Genomic DNA, 23044 nt, shown 5'->3' with positions numbered 1-23044 from the left:
CCGTTCTCACTGAGGCAAACAAAAATCCTTCAAATCAATATAAACGTTCAGGCGCCTTATTTTCCTAGGCTTTAGAGCCAGACCGCCTGCGTTACATACAAAACAGCTTTTGTCCATGCACGCGTTAACCTTCACGCGTTTTCTCACGGAACTCACAGTACTGTAGCCGCTGGTTCCCCTGTTCCTCTGACCTCCAGTCGTCTCTTATCTCCAGCCGTCGACTCCGGTCAAACCTCGTCACTCTTGCGAGGTAACTAAAGATCCAGGAAGCGCCGACCTCGCGCTTCGAGGAAATAAACAGAAAGCGCCGACCTCGCGCTGCAGGGCTTCAATTATAAAGCGCTTAACGAAGTTCTTAGCGCAAACGCGCCAACAGTTAAATCCCAAACTAATTCCTCCGCAGAAGGATTTCCAGACAGCACTCTACTCCAGTCTCTCCCAAACACGGGAGATACACAAAATCACGAACAACGTGATGAGGGGCCGCCCTGCCTTTATGGTGCCCCGCCCCCACACTAGAGTTCTGGGAGATGTAGTTCAGGTTTTTAGGTGGCACAGCTTGTCCAAGCCTGACACGTGTCTTGGTGCAATGCGCAATGCGCGGGGGCCATGGGCCTACCATGGTAACGGGTGCTGTAAATCACTTGCAAGGAGGGCAGGGAGGCAAGGCCTTTTGCTCTGCAGCCGGAAACATGTTTACCTATTTCACTAGACTGGAATGTGTTTTCGAGGAGGCTGAGCAGATAACTGTAGGCAAAATACTGTCTTGGCAGGCAGGCCAGGCCGAGCCGGGCACCGCTTGGCTGGGCAGGAAGTAAGACAGAGGTTAGGGATGCATACCTAAACTGCAGCTTCAGAGTCAGAAGAGACTCGGAGCCTCAATTAAGGGCCTGGCTCGACTGGGCCAGAAAAACGTGGAAAACGTGTACTTCGCGTTATTTAAAAGTGCACCATGTAAAGACATTAGCACCATAGGCCTAGAAGCCAAATTAACGTGGTTTTCTTTGAGGGCTGAATAACTGACATGTTAATGTTGGACGCAAATGCACATGCGTCTTCATGGCAGGCACGAAAAGGAAATTATATGACATACATGGAACATGGGTGCATGGATAGGGTGCGAGTGGGGGACACACTGGATACCTGAAAATTTCTATTTCCTCAGTACAGTGGATGAAGTTGTAGTGGAATTTAGCCCCACGGCTCCTGTACCTTCTTCCGGAGAGAATGGTAGCATTCCAACTGAGGCCAGCACTGTAAAAGAGGACATGGTTAGGCTGCTATCTTGGAATATCGCTGGCATACGGTCAAAGAAGGGTGACCCAAACTGGTCGAACTTTGTAAAGCTGTATGATATTATTGCTATCCAAGAGACTTGGGACACGGAGTGTGATTATTGGTTGGATGGCTTTACTTCCTTTTTTGTACCTGCCTTGCCCTCCCCAGCAGGCCGGAATAGAGGAGGTCTTTTGACGTTGGTATCGGTGATTATCAAGGGCAAAATTACTATGTTTGACTGTGCCACTCACAATTTTCTTGTTTTAGAGATAACTTTGGATGATGGCTGTAAACTGCTTTTTGTAAACTGTTATAATGCACCGAACAGATATCCAGAAACTGTGCACCTTACATGGTTAGCAGACTTTTTAACCTTTTACAAGGAAAAGCAAACCACTTATTGTCATTTTATTTTGTTGGGTGATTTTAATGTACATTTATGTTTAAATTGTGCTCTAACGGATGAAGATGGGCCCGATAGTGTTCCCCCCCCTCATCTAGAACATACCCAGAAGGGATTGGTCCTCGAAAATCTATTAATGGAAAATGAATTGTATGAGGCAGAGTTTTATGATAACAGTACACGGGTTGCTACATACACAGGAAGGGCCAGTGACTCGATAATTGATTTTATCTTTGTCTCTTCAGGTTTTCTTAAGTATGTGTTCTCCTATAATTCGATTGCTATGCCAATGAGTGATCATAATCCTGTGGGGATGGAGCTAGCAAACAGCTCTTTGCTGCTAAAATCGTTTGTTACCCCCCAGGCTATATCGTCACTAAAGGTTAAGGATCAGGGGAGAAGAATTAAATGGGAAAAGGTAGTTCCTGACGACTTTTTCTTAAACCTAACCTCTTTGGCTGCTGAAGATTTGAATGTTTGTGTAATGAGGTTATATCCTCTTTTGAAGGTATTTGTCGGTCAGCGGCTATAAGCTTAACAGCTAAATGTCATGGGGGTAAACAGAAATCGGTGAAGGGCTGGTTTGATAACAACTGCAGTAAAGCCCATAACCGCCTTAAGAAAGCACTCAATTCACGCCCAAGGGACAAAGCTCTAGTTGCGCAACTAAGAAAGGATTATTCTATGGCAATTAAAACGCGTAAAAATAAATTAAAGACCGATGCCTGGGCAGAACTTATGGACAAAGCCACCTTAAAAAACAGCGCAAGGTTTTGGTCAATTATTAATACTCCTCTGTTTTCAGGTGACCAAAATTCTGTGCTGGAACTTAATATATCCGAGGCAGATTGGCTTAGTCACTTTGAAATAATTTATGGTAGCAACATGGTGCTGGAACCCTTTGTAGTCCCTACTTCTGATATTCCCCCGGAGCCTGTGAGTTTTGACATAACTGAGGTGCTCAGAGCAATAGAGGTCACTGCGGGACGAAAGGCCCCGGGTCCCGATGGGGTACCAGCGGATATGTTTAAGGCAAATCCGCTGTTTTGGGCTAATATCTTGACCACAGTTTTTAATGCTTCTGCAGTAGTTGGATTCCCTTACACCTGGTCCTTAGCCACGATAATACCAATATTCAAAAAAGGGCAGAGAGGAGACCCTAGATGCTACAGACCAATATCTTTGCTGGACTCCTCGGTCAAAATTTTAGGGAAGGTTGTCCTGGCGAGAATAGCATCTTGGGCCAAAGGGAATAATATTCTGTCCGAGGCACAATATGGATTCAGGTCAGGGAGGAGTACAGAGGATCAATGCCTCAACCTCCACCTTATAATCTCCAAATATACAAGGGCAAAAAAGGGAATGATATTCCTAGGCTTCATGGACTTGTCCACAGCCTTTGATCTTGTCAATAGATCTAGGCTGTGGGCAATGCTCCTGAAGTTGGGCCTTGATAGCTCCTTGGTACATTTTCTGGCGGAGCTCCACAAAGATCTGAGAGCCTGCATCAGAATGACAACAGATGGGAAATGTACGGCAAGCTTCAGATCAACCAGAGGGGTCCGTCAGGGCTGTATACTGGCCCCAATGTTATTCACGTTATATGTGAATTCATTGGAGGACGACCTAACGGCAGTCACGCAGGATATCCCGAGCATGGGGGGTGCACCAATTCCGGTGCTCCTCTACGCCGATGATGCGGTGCTAATAGCCAGGACCCCAATTGCCCTACAAAAGCTACTTGATTCATTTGGAAATTTCATGTTTAGTCTCGACTTGGTGGTTAACAAGAGTAAATCCCACACTATGTCAGCAGGTCGTAGTAAAATTAAAGAAAAAACCTTCTTCTGTGACGGTGAGGTTATCAAAAGTGTCAAAGTTTTTACCTACTTGGGGGTTATTTTTGATCGAAGGGGTACTTGGTCACTGCAGTTAACATCTAAAGCAAACGTGGTGAGAAGCTCATCCTCTGCAATCCTGGGGTTCGCAAAGAGATTAGGGGGAAAACCTACCGAGGCAATCTTGGCCATTTATAAAGCCAAGACTGCCGCTATTGCTAGATACGGGGCTGCAATCTGGGGGTATGCAAAATCTGACCGTATCCAAATAGAGGAAAATAAATTCCTTCGATCTCTGCTGGGCCTACCTCAGTCAACTGCTACCTATCCCCTACACCTTGAGCTAGGCCTGGGCTACATTTTAGACACAATAAATCTGGCTCCGCTCCTGATGTGGATCAAGCTCTGGCTAAATCCGAACCTTAGCCTTAACCATAGGATTATTAAAGACTGTCTTAATCTAGACCACAGGAGGGATATTCAGTGGCTGTCCTATGTTGAGTCCTTGGCTGCGAAGCTGGGACGCCCTGAGATCTTTGACAGCCCAGAATCCCTGTGTAAAGCAGATCTAACGTGGGTTAAGACTAACTTTATTAGGCTATGTGTTGCCGAGTGTGAAACGGTTGAGCTTTGCAAACCCTCTGTGAGGGCTCATGTACTGATAACTACATCTCTTGAGTTGGCTCCTTACTTGGCAGTGGTCACAAATTTTTTTCATAGGTGGCTACTGACCAAGTTCCGCTTCAATCAAATTTATATGGTCCTGTGGGACGAGAAAGACTGGTGTAAGCTTGAGGAGTCGTCCCCATGTAAATGTGATGGTTTCTCCTCCCAGGATAATGCGCACTTCTTGTTTTTTTGCTCTTTTTATTGTGAACCTCGGATTCGATACCTAAAACCAATTTTGAAGGAGATGGGTTTTGCGCAGTACAAGCCTGCACTGTTATATTTACAGATGATGGATTCTCCTGTAATTATGTATTGTACTGCTAGTTTCCTGGCTGCATCTGTAAGATGTAAGAGACTAAGGTCAAGATTGGATTCCCAATGACGAAAGATAATTAATTCCTGTCTACTGTACTGTTGAGCGCAAACTGAAATGAACTTTGTGTAATTACTCTTTTTTAAACTGTCTCTTAAATCTATGCCATGTTTAATACTGTATTAATTGATTTTAACATGTGTTAATTGTTTTAAATATGTCTAGAATACTTTTATGATTTTAACTAATCGAATAAAGTGGTTTTGACTTGACTTGACTTGACTTGACTTTTTGTATTTAATGGGCTAGTTCTTAAGCAGTTTACACAAGCTCCTGGCATAGGGATTCCATCTATAACATAAACTATTTAACCAGAAGTCCGATATCTGCCTTTGTGGAGGAGTGTAGATATTGCACTCCATCTGTAGGTCAGGTGTGTTTTCCATTGGGGGTACATCCAAAAGCCCAGTGAGTTGGTTTGAAATTTGGACAAGATGAGCACCTCTTTAATATTGTTTCTGGCTGCTGACCTGCACCTGAAGTTTATATAACGAAACGAAGGCCAATGCTGGGAAATCTTCTTAACAACAGATAGTTCACCAAAATTGTTAATGAGTCAAACAAAAACAACCTGCTCACAGTATAGCATTATACGAGATTTATTCTCTTTTGTGAAATTTTCATTTTTTTGGCACAATATTTTTGGTGCATGGGGATACAAAGAATTTATGTACACTATATACAAACATGTACAACAATTACAAAGAACATTTTATACATTTCATACACACTTGGCCACTTCAGTCATACAAACAACATTCACACAAAAGGCAACAAAACAACAGAGAATGCCCACGTATTGGTAACGGATGGATGGAAATAATCCTTTTCGTGATAGTCAGTTTATATAGTCTGTGTAATACACAGTTCCACCAGAGGGTCTTTTATCACAAGTCAAAAGAGCTATTTTGTGGCATCAGTAAAACACCAAATACGAGGCAGGGCTGGTCGACGCATTTCGAACCCCTGTTATTTGTTGGGGTTCTCCTCAGGACCGGATGGGTTCTGAAAAAATGACAATAACAAAGGCTTACTTTAAACAGACTTGCTAAAGGGAAATGAGAGACCAACTCCATATAAACCATAGCCGCTCCCTACCTTGAGAAAAGTGCAGTTAATCACAGTCAGTCGTGTGAAGAGTAGATAACCCAGTTATGGGGTAAAGTATCCCACAGGAGAAGTGTTCACAGGGACTGTGAAGGAAAAAAAACATGCAGACACGCGCTATGTTAGATCATACATTCTCATGAGCCAGCATTCATTCTGCAGGTGCTAGCTCGAGGGTATCATTCTTACCCGCTGTTGTGGCGGCTTCTCACTTGCCGGCATATCCTCATTAGAAAAGAGCGGTCATTCCTCGGCTGTGAAACAAAGCGGAGAAGCGTTTCACACGTTGGGTATTTTAAGCATACTGGGCGTCTTCAAACGCTTAAGGAGTATCGATCGACCTGTTAGATGTACATACCAATGGAGGAGAAAGGGCGTCCGTCCTTCTCTCTCTAGGGTTCACCTGAACTGGTTGCGCTGCTGAGCGCGGTACTTCCTGGTTCGCTGATGGATTCACAGCGTTCATGGGACTTGTAGTTGTTGATATCTTAGCGTCCTTGAACATTGGTGGATGCAAACGGCGGACTGGATTGTAGTCCATTGTGATTGTGAGGACGGTGCGGTGTAAAGGCAACTCAGGCAGTCGGTTTATAAATTTCAGAAATCTCGTTTAACCCCCTGATTGCCGTGTTAAATTTCATTATTAGCATCGCTTCGCGCTGGGACAATTTTGCATCCAGGTCGCCGCCTCTTGGGTCCTTTTCGATTTTGGATAACACTGTCCATTTCAAATCACTTTTTACATGTTTACATTTTACCCAGTGATTTACTAATGGGGCATTTTCCACTCCTCTGTGGATTCTTGATTTATGCTGTGTAATGCGATGTCTTACTTCTTGCGTTGTCTTCCCAATGTATACCAAAGGGCAAGGGCAGATAATCGCATACACAACGTTTTTAGTTTTACAATTTGTAAAAGCGTCGTGCTTCCAATAGATGTTTTCAAAGGTGAACACCGAGTCTTCTATGGTTTCATTGCAACACGTGCACGTTCCACATTTGTGGTGTCCTTTTGGGGGAGGGAGTCCCAGCATACTTTGTAATGTTGGTGCCCTTGCAATGGGTAAGGCAGCTCTAACGATGTGATTAGCCACACTCTTCTCTTTTTTGTATGCGAAGAGCGGAGGTGCAGCGAAATCCTCATGGAGGTTTTTGAGTAAATGCCAATTGGACATTATAAGTTTCTTGTGTTGATTTGCGGCTGGGCAAAAAGTTGTAACACACACCATCCTTTTAATGTCCTCTTTAGTTTTTTTCTCAAGTAGAGTTTCACGTGGAGTCCACCAAGCACGTTTCAGGGAGTTCTTTAGTAGTTTTTTGGGGTACCCTCTTTGTATGAGACGATTTCTCAGATGGTCAGCATGTTTAAAGTATTCCTCCTTGTCCGAACAGTTGCGGCGAATCCTTAAGAATTGTCCATATGGTAGGTTTTGTTTAAGACTGCGTGGATGGTTGCTGTTGAAATGCAATGCTTTATTCCTATCTGAAGGTTTTCGAAATAAGGTAGTGTCCAGGCCTTCTCCATTTGGGTCTATTTTTACGTCCAGGAAAGTGATAGATTCCTTGGATGCTGTGGCTGAAAACTGGATATCACATGTTCTCGAGTTTAACCAGCACACAAAATGATTCAAGTCCTCGTGTCCTCCTGTCCAAATAAGGAACACGTCATCTATATACCGCATATAGTTGGAAATGCAGTTGCCGTATGGGTTGTCGTTATATATGAATTTGTCTTCGAACAGTCCCATAAACATTATAGCTAGCTCCGGAGCAAAGGGGCAACCCATCGCTACCCCTTTTATCTGGTAAAAGAATTCTGCATCAAACGTGAAGAAGTTTTTTTGCAGTGCGAAGCGAGCAAGGTCGAGGATAAAGTCAGTGGGAACTCTTACTGGTCTTTCTCTTTTTTCCAGAAATATGGTCAATGTTTCCAGTGCTTGTTCTTGCGGGATCTGGGTGTATAGAGACACCACGTCGAGTGTGACTAGGAGCTGTCTGTTTTGATCGAAACGGATGGTGGATATTCGATTTAAAAACGCAGTGGTGTCTTGAAGATGCGCTGGAATAGTCTGAATGAAGGGTTTGAGAAAAAAATCGATGTACTTCGCTATAGGTTCAAAGAGTGAGTCGCACCCTGAAATTATTGGGCGGCCTGGAGGGTTATTTTCATCCTTGTGCAATTTAGGAAGCACATAGAACACTGGTGTTCTAGGATTTTTATTTTGTAAGAACACTAGTTCTTTTGGCCCTACGAATCCAAGGTCAAAGCCTTTCTGAATCACATCAAATAGTTGATTTTTTATTTCTGATGTTGGATCTTTCCCAATGCGTCTGTAACAATTCTGGTCTTCAAGCTGGCGGTGTACTTCTTTTTTTTTTTTTGTTAAATTTTTGAAAACCTTTATTGGTGCATCCACAAAAGTACAAATACGGGCCCACAACCCTGAGGCTGGCCACGAAGACTGGTTGAGCACAAGTGCAAGCAATACGAAGACGCAATAGTTGACAATCTCGATAAGCAATTAGTCATCAGTTACACTGGAGAGTATTGGATATCACGCCTAAGGAACAATGGAGGTTAATTTTAATTTTAAATCTAGAAAACAATGTAGGATAGGTACAAAGGAGATCCGAGTCCGTACATTAAGTCCACATGAGTAGGCAACAGGAATACTAGCATCAATTACATGGAACACCCCTTCAGAGTGGCAATACAATAGAATAACAAAGCAGGCAACAGGAACCACGCTCGTGCCACTCCCAGCGCCGCCCACTCCCAACTATCCCCTATCACAGACCCAGAAAGAAAACAGTGTGAGAAAGCGCAGAAAAATAAGAAAAAGGCCCATAGAAATTAAAAGAAATTAAAATATACCCCCCCACCCTACACCAAGCGGAGGCTACGGCCTACCCCCCCCGACAATGTGTCTGTCGCCCCATAAAGAACCCGAAATGCAGTTCAAGAAAGAGAAGAGAAGAAAGGAGAAAAAAGGAAAAAGAATAAAAATCACTTTGAAATATAGAGAGTGAGACTAGACCGTTCTAATCTGCAACTCTCAAAAGCTACAAAGGAAGCGGGAGGAGGAGCCATTTCAAACATTCCCAGCCCCCCAGTCAAATCCACAATCCCCACGCAATATGCAATTATTAAGAAGTAAACAGTAACACGAAAGCAGGCAGGGAAGGACATTATAACGTGTGCGACTGAAACCAATGCGTGCCACCTCTAATCCCGGTCCAATCAGCTAAACAACCGGCAGCACAAGAAGAAACCTAGCCCTGACCCGACCTCGGACAGATCTCAAAATGGAGCCCATGAAGAAGGCCCGCCCCCATCAAAACAAAGAACCAACATGGCCGCATTGCAAAGGAGAGTGAAACATTCACACATAGCATCAATAGAACGTCACCAATATGTCCATCGTCCGTATCAATGAAGTTCCGCAGTCCATCGGGGAAATGTGGAGTATCCGGAGCGCTGGATAAAGGCAACAATAAGAAATCCGCCGGGGGGGCCAGCTGTTGCGAGTCCCGGGCATGAGGCTGCAACACTGTTGCAGGCGGCAGAGTTAGAAGTCCCGGAGCCAAGGGAAACAAAGTCTCACAGGTCAAAGCACTGGCCGGCCGGTGTCAGGCGTCCGTAAAGGCTAAAGTGGCCGTGTCTCCCCCGCCAGGAAAGCAAGGCACAGCTTCCCCCGTAGGTGCAGATGAGGAGAGACCTAGAAGTGGCCGGCCCTCCGCAGCACGATCCCTCCGTAGGTCAGCCGCCATTGCGTCGAAGCGCTCACCCAGCGCTCGAAAACCCACACACATTTCAGTCCTCAATTCAGTGAGAACGGCCAGGATAGATCCGTAGGAGAGCGGCGGCAGGAGACTCTCGCAGTCATGTTCCCGGAGAGGAACGAGTAAATTGAACCCCAGTGCTCGGCGGGCTACATATCCAGTAGACTGGGACGGGTGTCCGCCCCCAGTTTCTGAGGCAATGGCGCTCATCCTGGCGATCGAGGCACGGGGGAAGTTGATAGTTGAAAACAGTGCAACTGTCCACAGCACAGGGCGGCAAGCCCGGAGAAGCGATGGAAGTTGCGCGGCCAAAACTAAGGGCTGCAGCACCGCAGGCCGCCTCACCGAGCCGCGGGTGTAGGCATTCAGCACAGTCACAATATGGCCGTGTGTCCGGTCTTCTTGCCACCCGTCTCAAACAAAGACGCGTAGCTTGCAGGGCTCCTCGAGGGGTGATGAAGCACAGGGCGACGATCACGGCTTACCACAGCAGACGATACTACCAAGAGCTCAGCTCGAGGGGAAGCAGCCACCCCCTCATCGGCAACGGATCGCGGGCAGGACGGCCGCTCCGCAGTCTACCAGGCTCGGGGACGGTCGGCGGCGTCGTCTCGGGCCAGGGCTCAAAGTCTCCGGTCAAATATCTTCGGCCGCCGGGCGAGCTGAGAGGCGCGGGAACGACGAAACAAGCCTGCACAACATAGCGCACATTCCGCCGCCAACTAGGACAGGATAGGGATCAGGATTCCGGGACGGAGGATAGGCGGCTTTTGATAAGTTATACTTCACAAATGTTTTTTTCTTTTCGATCGCGGATATTCCAGATAGAACAGTGCGTTCAAATGTTGTAACCTCTTTAGGAATTTTGGGTCCTTTCGGACAGAAAGTAGATTTTCTTTTTAGGCCTGTTGTTTCTTCTTGAGAGTCGTCAATTACGTCTTGGAAGAATGTTTTAAGACGAATCTTTCAACAAAATTCCAATGTTTCGAGTTTCATCTTGACATAATCCGTTGGTCTGGATGGCACAAAATTGAGTCCTTTAGTCAACACGGATGTCTCTGCTACTGTGAGCGTTCTGTTTGAAAGATTGTAAATTGGCGAATTGTCTAATTCTTGTAGAATTTCTGACGTGTTCTCATTTCCCATGGTTGGGTGTAGCGTGTTCGGCCTCTGGGTTTCCACAAAAACCCAGAGGCCGAACACGCTACACCCAACCATGGGAAATGAGAACACGTCAGAAATTCTACAAGAATTAGACAATTCGCCAATTTACAATCTTTCAAACAGAACGCTCACAGTAGCAGAGACATCCGTGTTGACTAAAGGACTCAATTTTGTGCCATCCAGACCAACGGATTATGTCAAGATGAAACTCGAAACATTGGAATTTTGTTGAAAGATTCGTCTTAAAACATTCTTCCAAGACGTAATTGACGACTCTCAAGAAGAAACAACAGGCCTAAAAAGAAAATCTACTTTCTGTCCGAAAGGACCCAAAATTCCTAAAGAGGTTACAACATTTGAACGCACTGTTCTATCTGGAATATCCGCGATCGAAAAGAAAAAAACATTTGTGAAGTATAACTTATCAAAAGCCGAGAAAGAAGCATTGTCGACTGTAAAAAATGACAACACTATTGTGGTGAAGCAGGCGGACAAAGGCGGTGCCGTTGTAATTTGGGACATCACCAAATATAAACAAGAAGTACACCGCCAGCTTGACGACCAGAATTGTTACAGACGCATTGGGAAAGATCCAACATCAGAAATAAAAAATCAACTATTTGATGTGATTCAGAAAGGCTTTGACCTTGGATTCGTAGGGCCAAAAGAACTAGTGTTCTTACAAAATAAAAATACTAGAACACCAGTGTTCTATGTGCTTCCTAAATTGCACAAGGATGAAAATAACCCTCCATGCCGCCCAATAATTTCAGGGTGCGACTCACTCTTTGAACCTATAGCGAAGTACATCGATTTTTTTCTCAAACCCTTCATTCAGACTATTCCAGCGCATCTTCAAGACACCACTGCGTTTTTAAATCGAATATCCACCATTTGTTTCGATCAAAACAGACAGCTCCTAGTCACACTCGACGTGGTGTCTCTATACACCCAGATCCCGCAAGAACAAGCACTGGAAACATTGACCATATTTCTGGAAAAAAGAGAAAGACCAGTAAGAGTTCCCACTGACTTTATCCTCGACCTTGCTCGCTTCGCACTGCAAAAAAACTTCTTCAGGTTTGATGCAGAATTCTTTTACCAGATAAAAGGGGTAGCGATGGGTTGCCCCTTTGCTCCGGAGCTAGCTATAATGTTTATAGGACTGTTCGAAGACAAATCCATATATAACGACAACCCATACGGCAACTGCATTTCCAACTATATGCGGTATATAGATGACGTGTTCCTTATTTGGACAGGAGGACACGAGGACTTGAATCATTTTGTGTGCTGGTTAAACTCGAGAACATGTGATATCCAGTTTTCAGCCACAGCATCCAAGGAATCTATCACTTTCCTGGACGTAAAAATAGACCCAAATGGAGAAGGCCTGGACACTACCTTATTTCGAAAACCTTCAGATAGGAATAAAGCATTGCATTTCAACAGCAACCATCCACGCAGTCTTAAACAAAACCTACCATATGGACAATTCTTAAGGATTCGCCGCAACTGTTCGGACAAGGAGGAATACTTTAAACATGCTGACCATCTGAGAAATCGTCTCATACAAAGAGGGTACCCCAAAAAACTACTAAAGATCTCCCTGAAACGTGCTTGGTGGACTCCACGTGAAACTCTACTTGAGAAAAAAACTAAAGAGGACATTAAAAGGATGGTGTGTGCTACAACTTTTTGCCCAGCCGCAAATCGACACAAGAAACTTATAATGTCCAATTGGCATTTACTCAAAAACCTCCATGAGGATTTCGCTGCACCTCCGCTCTTCGCATACAAAAAAGAGAAGAGTGTGGCTAATCACATCGTTAGAGCTGCCTTACCCATTGCAAGGGCACCAACATTACAAAGTATGCTGGGACTCCCTCCCCCAAAAGGACACCACAAATGTGGAACGTGCACGTGTTGCAATGAAACCATAGAAGACTCGGTGTTCACCTTTGAAAACATCTATTGGAAGCACGACGCTTTTACAAATTGTAAAACTAAAAACGTCGTGTATGCGATTATCTGCCCTTGCCCTTTGGTATACATTGGGAAGACAACGCAAGAAGTAAGACATCGCATTACACAGCATGAATCAAGAATCCACAGAGGAGTGGAAAATACCCCATTAGTAAATCACTGGGTAAAATGTAAACATGTAAAAAGTGATTTGAAATGGACAGTGTTATCCAAAATCGAAAAGGACCCAAGAGGCGGCGACCTGGATGCAAAATTGTCCCAGCGCGAAGCGATGCTAATAATGAAATTTAACACGGCAATCAGGGGGTTAAACGAGATTTCTGAAATTTATAAACCGACTGCCTGAGTTGCCTTTACACCGCACCGTCCTCACAATCACAATGGACTACAATCCAGTCCGCCGTTTGCATCCACCAATGTTCAAGGACGCTAAGATATCAACAACTACAAGTCCCATGAACGCTGTGAATCCATCAGCGAACCAGGAAGTACCGCGCTCAGCAGCGCAACCAGTTCAGGTGAACCCTAGAGAGAGAAGGACGGACGCCCTTTCTCCTCCATTGGTATGTACATCTAACAGGTCGATCGATACTCCTTAAGCGTTTGAAGACCCCCAGTATGCTTAAAATACCCAACGTGTGAAACGCTTCTCCGCTTTGTTTCACAGCCGAGGAATGACCACTCTTTTCTAATGAGGATATGCCGGCAAGTGAGAAGCCGCCACAACAGCGGGTAAGAATGATACCCTCGAGCTAGCACCTGCAGAATGAATGCTGGCTCATGAGAATGTATGATCTAACATAGCGCGTGTCTGCATGTTTTTTTTCCTTCACAGTCCCTGTGAACACTTCTCCTGTGGGATACTTTACCCCATAACTGGGTTATCTACTCTTCACACGACTGACTGTGATTAACTGCACTTTTCTCAAGGTAGGGAGCGGCTATGGTTTATATGGAGTTGGTCTCTCATTTCCCTTTAGCAAGTCTGTTTAAAGTAAGCCTTTGTTATTGTCATTTTTTCAGAACCCATCCGGTCCTGAGGAGAACCCCAACAAATAACAGGGGTTCGAAACGCGTCGACCAGCCCTGCCTCGTATTTGGTGTTTTACTGATGCCACAAAATAGCTCTTTTGACTTGTGATAAAAGACCCTCTGGTGGAACTGTGTATTACACAGACTATATAAACTGACTATCACGAAAAGGATTATTTCCATCCATCCGTTACCAATACGTGGGCATTCTCTGTTGTTTTGTTGCCTTTTGTGTGAATGTTGTTTGTATGACTGAAGTGGCCAAGTGTGTATGAAATGTATAAAATGTTCTTTGTAATTGTTGTACATGTTTGTATATAGTGTACATAAATTCTTTGTATCCCCATGCACCAAAAATATTGTGCCAAAAAAATGAAAATTTCACAAAAGAGAATAAATCTCGTATAATGCTATACTGTGAGCAGGTTGTTTTTGTTTGACTCATTAACAATTTTGGTGAACTATCTGTTGTAAAGAAGATTTCCCAGCATTGGCCTTCGTTTCGTTATATAAAGTTTGGTTGGACTCAGCCTTGCTGAGATAGGAGTCAAGACCCTTGTTTGATTCTTTGACCTGCACCTGAAGGGCACTTCCAGCCTGGTCTATCTGAACAGTGTGTGTGTGCATCCAGATGCTTCTATCAAAATGAATGTGATAAATGTCATTCAACCTTCCACCAAACTCCAGATGAGCAACTGATACCAATTATATTTGACCGCTTTGGTGTGTTCTTGTTTTTCTTTAGAATTTGAATGAAAATTGCTTTTTTGTATCCTTGTTCCTAGGAAACACTTGTATATTAGTAACATAATTTCAATATTTCCTGTTTGGTTGCCTCTCTCTAATTTTCTTCTTTAAGGATGGCAGACCGGGTAATGTGATATCTTTAGTCAGTTTAGGTTTTCAGGCAATAGCGCTTCTTATGCTGGAACTTGGGTGTGGCTGGTTACAATACCAGACTTGGTGACTGTGTCTCACATGACACAGGTCTGCTTACACAGTAGTCACATGGCAGGCATGAAGACTTAGGCCAAAGTCATTTACATGTCATCATCCTACCTGAATAACAGGACTGTGGATTGGGAAGTGGAAATTTGGCTCACCTCTATAAGGCCAACTGGGCGGGAGTAGGATCAGTCATGTCAGTGCTCTATTTCAAAGGCCAGAAGTGGTAGAAAAGAGTAGGTCTCGACGTTACGTCATTGTAAAAAAGGAGTGCGCAATAATTGCAACAACTTCATAACTTTACCAGTGCCAGAAAATGAAAAGATCAAACATAAGGTCATTATTTTTTTACACACTGTAAATGATATGACCCTTTGGGGACATGCATTGTAATTGTTGACCACCCTCCCTTTTCGTGCCTTCACTGATCTAAAATAATCCCTCTTTTTCAAATGTAGAAGTGCACAGCCCACATTGTTTCATCATGTTCCCACTGATGGCATGTCCTTTCTCTTTTTGCATTGAAAAATGTAAAATGTAAATCCAGTATTTGTAAAGCGCACAGCTACACCGGAGGCATCCCGGCGCTGGGGGCCGTCGGGAAGATTAAGCAAGCTATTGCCCAGAGTCACATGGTGCTGGGCTGATCTGTCGCCGGGGATCGAACCGTGAGTCCCAGCGGCGGGTGTCAGTCGCCCTGGCCGCAGCACCACACCTTGTGACCCTTTGTCTGTTGCATGAAGACCTGATGGTTCCTGGCCTGCAATTGTACTGAGCTGTTACAGTCCTACATTAGTCGGAAGAGCATCTTTCAGTGGCTCCCTTTATTCTGCTAAAACCTGCAGACAGGCGGCTGCTGAGAGTGTTTATAAGGGCATTACATGGGCCATATGGGTATCTGTGCAAAAGGACATTGGTTCCTGAGACAAGGGAGATCACATCAAAATCAATGATGTGCCTCTTGGAAATTGGAATGTATGGAGTGCGTTTATCACATTACATACATAAATGATCTAAATGTACATGAATAGAGTAAAGAAAATTTGCCATATGGTTAATAGGGGCTTTGGAAGGAATCCACATGCATTAAAATGCTGGGATGGGCATAGCTGAGTAGTTCATGCCTACCTTGGTAGGAGAACTGTTGCATTTATATTGTTTTGGCATGGCTAGTCCAAAGTGAGAGGTGTGTTGTCCTGGTTGCTAGTTTCTTAAAGATTGGAATTTGCTGCTGCTTTGGTTTCAAACATGTCGATCCAACCTGATGAAAAGTTCCTCTGATTTATGCGATGATGCACAATTTCAGAAGGAAATAAACCTTTTCTTTATTCATGCTTTTTTCAGATCAGCTCTGTTTTATGTGGATCTAACTGGAGGAAAATGTGGTAAGTGCATTTTATTCCACTTTACTTTGTGACCTGGCACCTCCTCTCAACAGATGTATATTTACATGTGGCTATCCTTCTTTCCAACCCTCATCCTGTACCTTGTCTTTGCAGAACTCCTCTCAGATGATTCCAAGGCTGTCTTTTCCCCACGACTGAGCCCTGACCAGTGCCGCATTGTTTACCTCGAGTCTGGTGTGATTGGGCCCCACTTGCAGTGGTCCAAGCTGCTCATGGTGAGAATGGACAAAATTGGAGCATTTAAAGAGTTTCCCTAATGTAAAGGCTAAAATATGTATGTTTTTCTTATTTTTCTTGAGCTCTTTGTAAGCACAAAATGCTGGTGGGTTCAAGTTCATAGGAATGGGGGACCATTTAGATAGTACATGGACGATATAAATTGCAAGGGGATTAAGCTGCTTGTTTGGCATAGACAGAAGATGCCGGTCAATTTGTTCTGAACATAGAACATAATGAAGACTCAACTCTGAGTGTAGTCAAAGAAGATTTGTGTACAAACGTAAAATGCTGGACTTGGTAAGCAGCAACGTATATCAAACTGTTTGTCTAGGATCTAGTTTTGTGAACGCATACCCCTTCTTAATTTTGACTTTATTGTTAGATTTTTAATTGATCTGTCTCAATTTGTGAATCATTGTTGTGCATTCCATCAGTTATGTATTATAGCCTTATAGCCCGCCGTAGAGGGCTATACCGGCTATTAAAGGCCCTCTCCAGCGTTAAAGGCCCCGAGCCGAAGGCGAGGGCCTTTAACAAGGGAGAGGGACTTTAATAGCGGTATAGCCCATCTACGAAGGTCTATAAGGCTATTAGAACATTCTGTCACTAGAGGACAGAATGTTCTAACAAAAAAACAAAGCCTTTTGGAAGCGTGAGGGGATTGGAATCCCCTCAGGCTCCCTGAAGTCTTTGTTCACAGCCAGAGCTGAGAACAAAGAAAAATTGGAATGTTGGAGCTCCAGGCTTATACCAGCCATTATAAGCCCAGAGCACTCCATTATTTTCAATGGAGCTCCCAACATTCCAATGTTCTAATAAATGGTAAGTAACACATTAGACGTGGCTCTATGGCATTCATTATGGGTAATATGTTCATTACAGGTAACCTAGCAATAATTGGCTACAAAACTAAAAAAACTTGTGGTTTCCTGTTGAGTCATATACCTCCCTGGCACAAGTTAAATGTTAACTTCAATGTAGATTCTTTGATATCAAACGTTGTTATGAAGTTGTTAGGTATCTTAAGACCGTGCTGTGGCAGTGGCTCTTGTTTTCATTTGCCTGGAAAGTGGTATCTTTACTTCTACCTTATGATATCACTTGACTAACCGTCTGATCAGAGTATGACAATACCATTAGCAAGCCTATTGTGTGTCATTCTACTTGAAAGCATATACATATATCACAACAAAGAAAAATTGTATATGAACTTTGGTTAAGTCATACAATGAACTTCAGAACTCTACACTTGTTAAATGTGCTCCTTTATGGCACATGTCAAAATATCTTACGAGGCAGATCCCTAGGTGGCCACACTGGTGTCACACCTAAAGAATACCCTCTCAGTGAGTACCAGTCGCACATGTGGTTCTCCTTATTCACAATATTAAACCAGGCACCCATCAAATATAAAAGAGAAACGTACCCAACCATTTCCGTCTGACGTCACGGTGGGCGTGTGCGGAAGATGGCTGGGGGCCGTCCGTTTTCCGCACGCATGGAATTGTCCCGCACAGCGTGAGAATTTGCTCCGTAGCGAAGCGGTTATAGACTCCTCATACATGTTGTATCAAAACCCCATCTTGAATAGTGCTGTGGTTTCAGGTGTTGGCCTATGATACATCAGAGGATTAAATAACAGAAGACAATGGGATGAAGGCCTACTGCGATGTAGCATTGGTTAGATACGAAGCCATGGTAGGTCTCTGGCCAAAGAGTTACCTTTGGACTTGTACATTTCTGGATAAAAGGTGGTCATCAATAAGTTGTTGACAGGGCAAACTGCAAGCTGGATCTGAACTGGGGGTTCGACGGCGTGTTACCTAAGGGCGGGGTCCTGGTGCAGTTGTTGAAGGCTTGAAAGCTTTGAGCAGGGCAGAGTCCGGCATTCATGCTTGATGTTGATCGGCTTCTGCTCTTTATCGCTCTTGGTGAAGCCCTCTACTTTTGGACATAGAATCTTTTCTGGAAGTCCGATCTCCTTCAGCGAGATGAACCAGCGAGTTGGACCCAACCGGTGATTCTATGTCGACTGTGTTAGCTTGACAGTGGTCCAGGTCTCCAGTCTGTTCTTCAAAGGAAACATTTGGGGAAAAATGTGAAAGTCCTAGCTTTGGCAGTTTGGCAGGAGGAGTACACTGTCACCCCAGCCAAGCTTTCCAATACCTCAGGAACAGCACTATGGGGATCAGGTCTCACTACAACAGAAGCCACCAGCAAGATCCACGGCAGGTCCAGGTAATCTCGTCAGCTGGGCTCTTCAGGAAATTGGGCTTCTTGCAGCTATTATGTCACTGTAGCTTAACAGGAGGTCAGCAACTGGCCTTTGAAGTCCACTTCTATGTCCTGGGTACATGTGTGAGCACTTGGGGTCCTCCTCAGAGGTCACTAAAGCAGGCACAGTCCATTTTCTGACTTACACAAGTCTGACAGTGTCCTGAAGAAGGTGTCCAGTAGTGGTGTTATGTGTATTTTTAAAGCGAGCTATCACCCATGAGGGTATCCTGGCCCTTAGCAGGCGTGTGCCCATAGCCCTACCTAATGTAGGTTGGTTAATTGAAAAGCCAGGTCTTCAGCTTCTTGTGGAATTCAAGGAGAGAGGAAGAGGCTTTGATGTGGAGAAGGAGGCCCTCCTACGCTTTAGGAGCGATGTAAGAGAACGCTCGCCCTCCTGATCTTGTTCTGTGTATCCGTGGGAAGTTGGCGAGTAGGAGTCCTGCAGAGCAGAGGTGTCTGAAAGGTTGGTGAAAGGAGATGTGACTGTTCAGGTAGATGGGCCCGAGTTGCGAATTGCTTGAATGTGTGTGTGAAAGGTTTGAAATGAGCGTGTTTGTGGATTGGAAGCCAGTGTTTTTTGCTGAGGTGTGGTGCAATGTGAGTTCTGCGTGGCAGGTTGTGAATGAGTCTGGCTGATGCTATCTGGATGGTTTGCAGTCTTCTAGAAGTTTCTTGCTGATCCTGGCGTAGGTGTTTCTATAGTCCAACTTGCTGGTAACTAGGGTATGAGTGAATCTTCCTCAGCATATTCAAGGTGTGGAAACAGGACGTAGTGATGGCGTGACTTGTGCAGTCATGTCCAGTTTGCTTGGTGAGGTGTTCTTTCAAACAATTACTACTTTTGTCTTGTCCGTGTTGAGCTTGAAACAGTTATGCAGGCGGTGAACTTGTTTGTGGAGTTAGGGGTCTTGTCCGAGAGTGAGAGCATGAGTTGGATGTCATCTGTGTAGGAGAGGAAGTTGGTGTTGTGTGCGCGGATGACATTGGCCAGAGGAATCATTTATGTCACTATTATGCCTGGCATTAGCCAATAGACGGGGGTGACAATAACCCTTCACTGTCAAATAGTAAAAACATTTCCAGGGTAACCCTACCCACATGTGCAGCAGTTCCTATGTGCCCTACTGCAAACAATCCCCCAATGCCCCTCTATATCTAAATCCAAGATGGCAGAACCTGTCCTGACTTGAGTAATTGCCCGCCTTAGGGTTGTGGCCAGGAAAAAAAGCAAAACCTCCACTGTGGTCCCTTAAAACCAGCTCTAGGGGCATTTCCTCTCCCACTGGATTGATGCCTGGCTGGCTACAAGGACAACATAAGGGGCAAGCCCAGGTGTGAGCTGAATCTGCCTGTGACAGAGAAGGCCCATTTGAAGATAATTAAATTCCTGGGCCTGCCAAAGCAGTGCTCCAGTCAGAGAAAAAGGACACTCCACCTACCCAAGGCTCGTATCTCTGCTTTGGGAGCATACTCCCACCTAATCAAAATGCCATTCAGCTCCTGAGTGACATTTGGAAGTCTAGGCAAATTGTATTTCAAGAGGCTTTAGGCAGGCTAAAGGTGACATTTTAAAAGTACCTTGTATAAAATAGCTGTAAACTTATTCGACTTTGCCAATGAATTGAAGTTATTTATTTATTTATTGAAAGAGTTTTATATAGCGCTGGCTAGACCAGAAGGTATCAGAGTGCTTTACATGAGAATCAACAATGTAACAGAAAAAGATCAACAATTCCATAAATCATCAAAAAATAGGCAATACAATTAGGAGAGGAGAGAAAGGAGAGAGAAAAGTAGTGGAGGGGACAGGGGAGGTGAGAAAGGGGGGATAAGGGAAGAGACAACAAGGAGAGATGAAAGGAAGTCTGTCTAAAGACCGACTGGGTAGGTGACAACCAAGGAGGGAATCCACGGCCCATCTCCCTTATAGCAAACCATGTAGCTCCATCGGGCATCAGACAAAATAGTTTAGTCTCAATACATTGAGAGAGGAGAGAAGGAGAGACATAAATAGAGGGAGGATGCCGGAGGAGAGACGAAAGAAAGTCTGTCTAAAGACCGACTGGGTAGGTGACGTCCAAGGAGGGAATCCCCGGCCTGTCTCCCCTATAGCTAAACCAGGTAGCTCCATCGGGCATCAGACAAAATAGCTAGATCTCAATTTACGAGGGATAATTCACAGATAAACAGAAAGGGGACTAAGGGTCAGGACAGGTGAGGGCAAAGGTCAGTAGCAGAAAAGTGGAAACGAGTAGAGCGGAGAGGGGTAGGGGGTAGGGGGATGAGGGAGATAAGGTCAGGAGAGACGCAGGAGGGTTTGTTACGGACGTCATTTTAGGCAGGTACAGGCAGTATTTTCATGAGGATCAGAGTTACAGGTTACAAGTTACATTTGTTCCAAGAGCAAAATAAACATAGGAAAAAAGAAAGCAAAGTTACGGAAATTCGTCAGAGGAGGGATGTGAGAAAACCAGGGAGACAGAGAGAAACTGTGCCCAATGTCCGGCTGGGTAGCTGACGGCCGAGGGGATGAACCCGGGCCAGACTCCTCTATAGCTGAACCGAGCAGCTCCACCGGGCATCAGACATAGTGCTCGGACTCCGCTGTCAGGATAATGATCAGGTGTAATCGGAGAATGTCATAACAAAGCGGGGAGTTGGAGAGATGAGATACCGCAGTCCGAACAAAAACCAGATGTCATCTTGAGGTCAGGCATTGTCCTGAGAGGGCTCTGTAAGGAATATTTCGGCTTAGAATAAAGAGTGTAGCGGGTCCCCAGGCACCTCCATAGTGATACCACTCCACCACTTCCCGGGGAGCGTTCCTCCTTCTTCTGAAGAAACACTCATGTGCCCCTCCCCAACACTGGGGACCAGGTTCAACACCTGCAAAATCCAAAGCTGGCACCCATTTCCACCGATGGTGGTGGAGATCTCAAAGCTCCTGTTTGCCGCTGGTCAACAACTCTGAGCAGGCCTGTATGAAGATTCCCAGTGTGGAAGTCAGTTTCAAACCTGCATGCTGCCTCCCTATGCGGCGGGCGCCATGTTAAGGTCAGGCAAGTCCTGCCTGGGCACCATATTAAAGTCAGTCAAGTCCTGCCCGGGTCCCTCCAGTACAAATCTTAGCCCACCAGGCCTCCACATTTCACCTAGGAATGCTCTGCCCCCAAGGCTAACCTCCTCACTGCTGGGGGCTCCTCACACTGGCAGATCAAGACCCCAGACGCCCGCAGTCACGAGGCGCCAGGCGGGCGCCCGCAGTCATGCAGTCACCTCGCCTCCTATTCACTCCTCATGACCGATTCCTCCTGTTGTTCCCCTATGGCACTCCTGCTCATCAGTGGAGGACCGCAACACCAACTAGAACAAACTGCGGCCGCTGCAGCATACAACAGCGGTGATTACCGGACGCCACCACCATTCAGTGTGACGCTCACTCCATTCCTCGCGCTGCAAGTTTGGGGAAACTGCAAATTCACCCACCGCTCGCCATCCTCAACCGGGACCATCCTTACAACACCAACTTACAGCCGCACAATTGAACAAGCTGGGGATGTGAACTTTGGAGTGGAAGTAAGGGCCCGAGGGGTGCTGGTGCGTGCGGCACAGGAGCTGTGTGCTGCTTGGGATGGATCAGCGTGTCTCCCAGCGATTGTGTGCCGGCCGATAAGACATCAAAGTCAGCGAACACATTGTGCGTGCCCCTCCCCCCGCAGGCTTCAATTCGATATTTGCGGCATGTTCCTGTAGTGTCGCGCTCTAGTCTCCGACGCGCCGGCGTGATGACGCGGCGCGCCGGAGCCAGAGCGGAACACTCGCGCATCCGCAGAGGGGGAAAAGAAATGCGCGCAAAGGACATTGCGGGTATAAGCGACCAGAGCTGTTCCTAGATAGACGCTCAGCGCTCCTTTTGTGTTAGCGTTCCCAAATCTAAATAAAGATACCTGTTCCAATACCTGGCGTCTCCCAGTCTCTATTGTGGGCAAATCCAACAACATTATAGTGGCGACGAGGGTGGGATAGCCCCCACCAGGTCCACCCCAGCAAGCCAACGAGCGGAACGGCGACACGACCACCTCAGCAACGTGGAACGGTCAGAAATAGCGAGGGGAGGACACCCCACAAGAGAACACACTAGGGGACAAGCACGCTATTCACAGGGGAGCGTGGCAGCAGCGCAGAGACTGGCAGCCTAGGAACCACGTGGCTCAAGACCAGACGCCCAAAGCTCAAGGCAACCGGTGAGCGGTGAGTGCACACAGCTGAGACCCTGGCAGAAAAGGGAGATAGTGACACGGGGGACGACAAGGAAAGCCACCACAGCAACTCACGAGGTGGGAACACCGGTGCACCAGGCAGCCCTAAAAGCCAAGGGGACAGCTCAGACCGAGAGGAAAGTCTCAGCACGCCAGGCAGCCCACGAAACCGAAGCGAAGGACCAGGAAGTGTACCCAAGATGAGCAACCAAATGACGGCCCTTACCGCACCTGTTCCCTTCCTACCCAGACCAGGAGAACCCCTGATAAAGTGGGAGGACTTGAGGGAATACTTCAAAAATTAT

General features: G+C 45.6%; 1 protein-coding gene across 1 annotated transcript in view; it reads left to right on the top strand.

The window, feature by feature from the left end:
* Positions 1–23044, top strand: part of APEH (acylaminoacyl-peptide hydrolase) — an 883124-nt gene that overhangs the window by 375935 nt on the left and 484145 nt on the right. The window contains exons 9-10 of the mRNA XM_086938781.1: positions 15923–15963; positions 16078–16199. Coding sequence (XP_086794907.1) covers positions 15923–15963; positions 16078–16199 — 163 coding nt within the window. The remainder of the gene's footprint in view (positions 1–15922; positions 15964–16077; positions 16200–23044) is intronic.

Source organism: Lissotriton vulgaris, chromosome 9 (assembly GCF_964263255.1).
Source record: "Lissotriton vulgaris chromosome 9, aLisVul1.2, whole genome shotgun sequence".
NCBI classification, from domain to species: domain Eukaryota; kingdom Metazoa; phylum Chordata; class Amphibia; order Caudata; family Salamandridae; genus Lissotriton; species Lissotriton vulgaris.
This window is presented reverse-complemented; position numbering and strand designations above follow the sequence as displayed.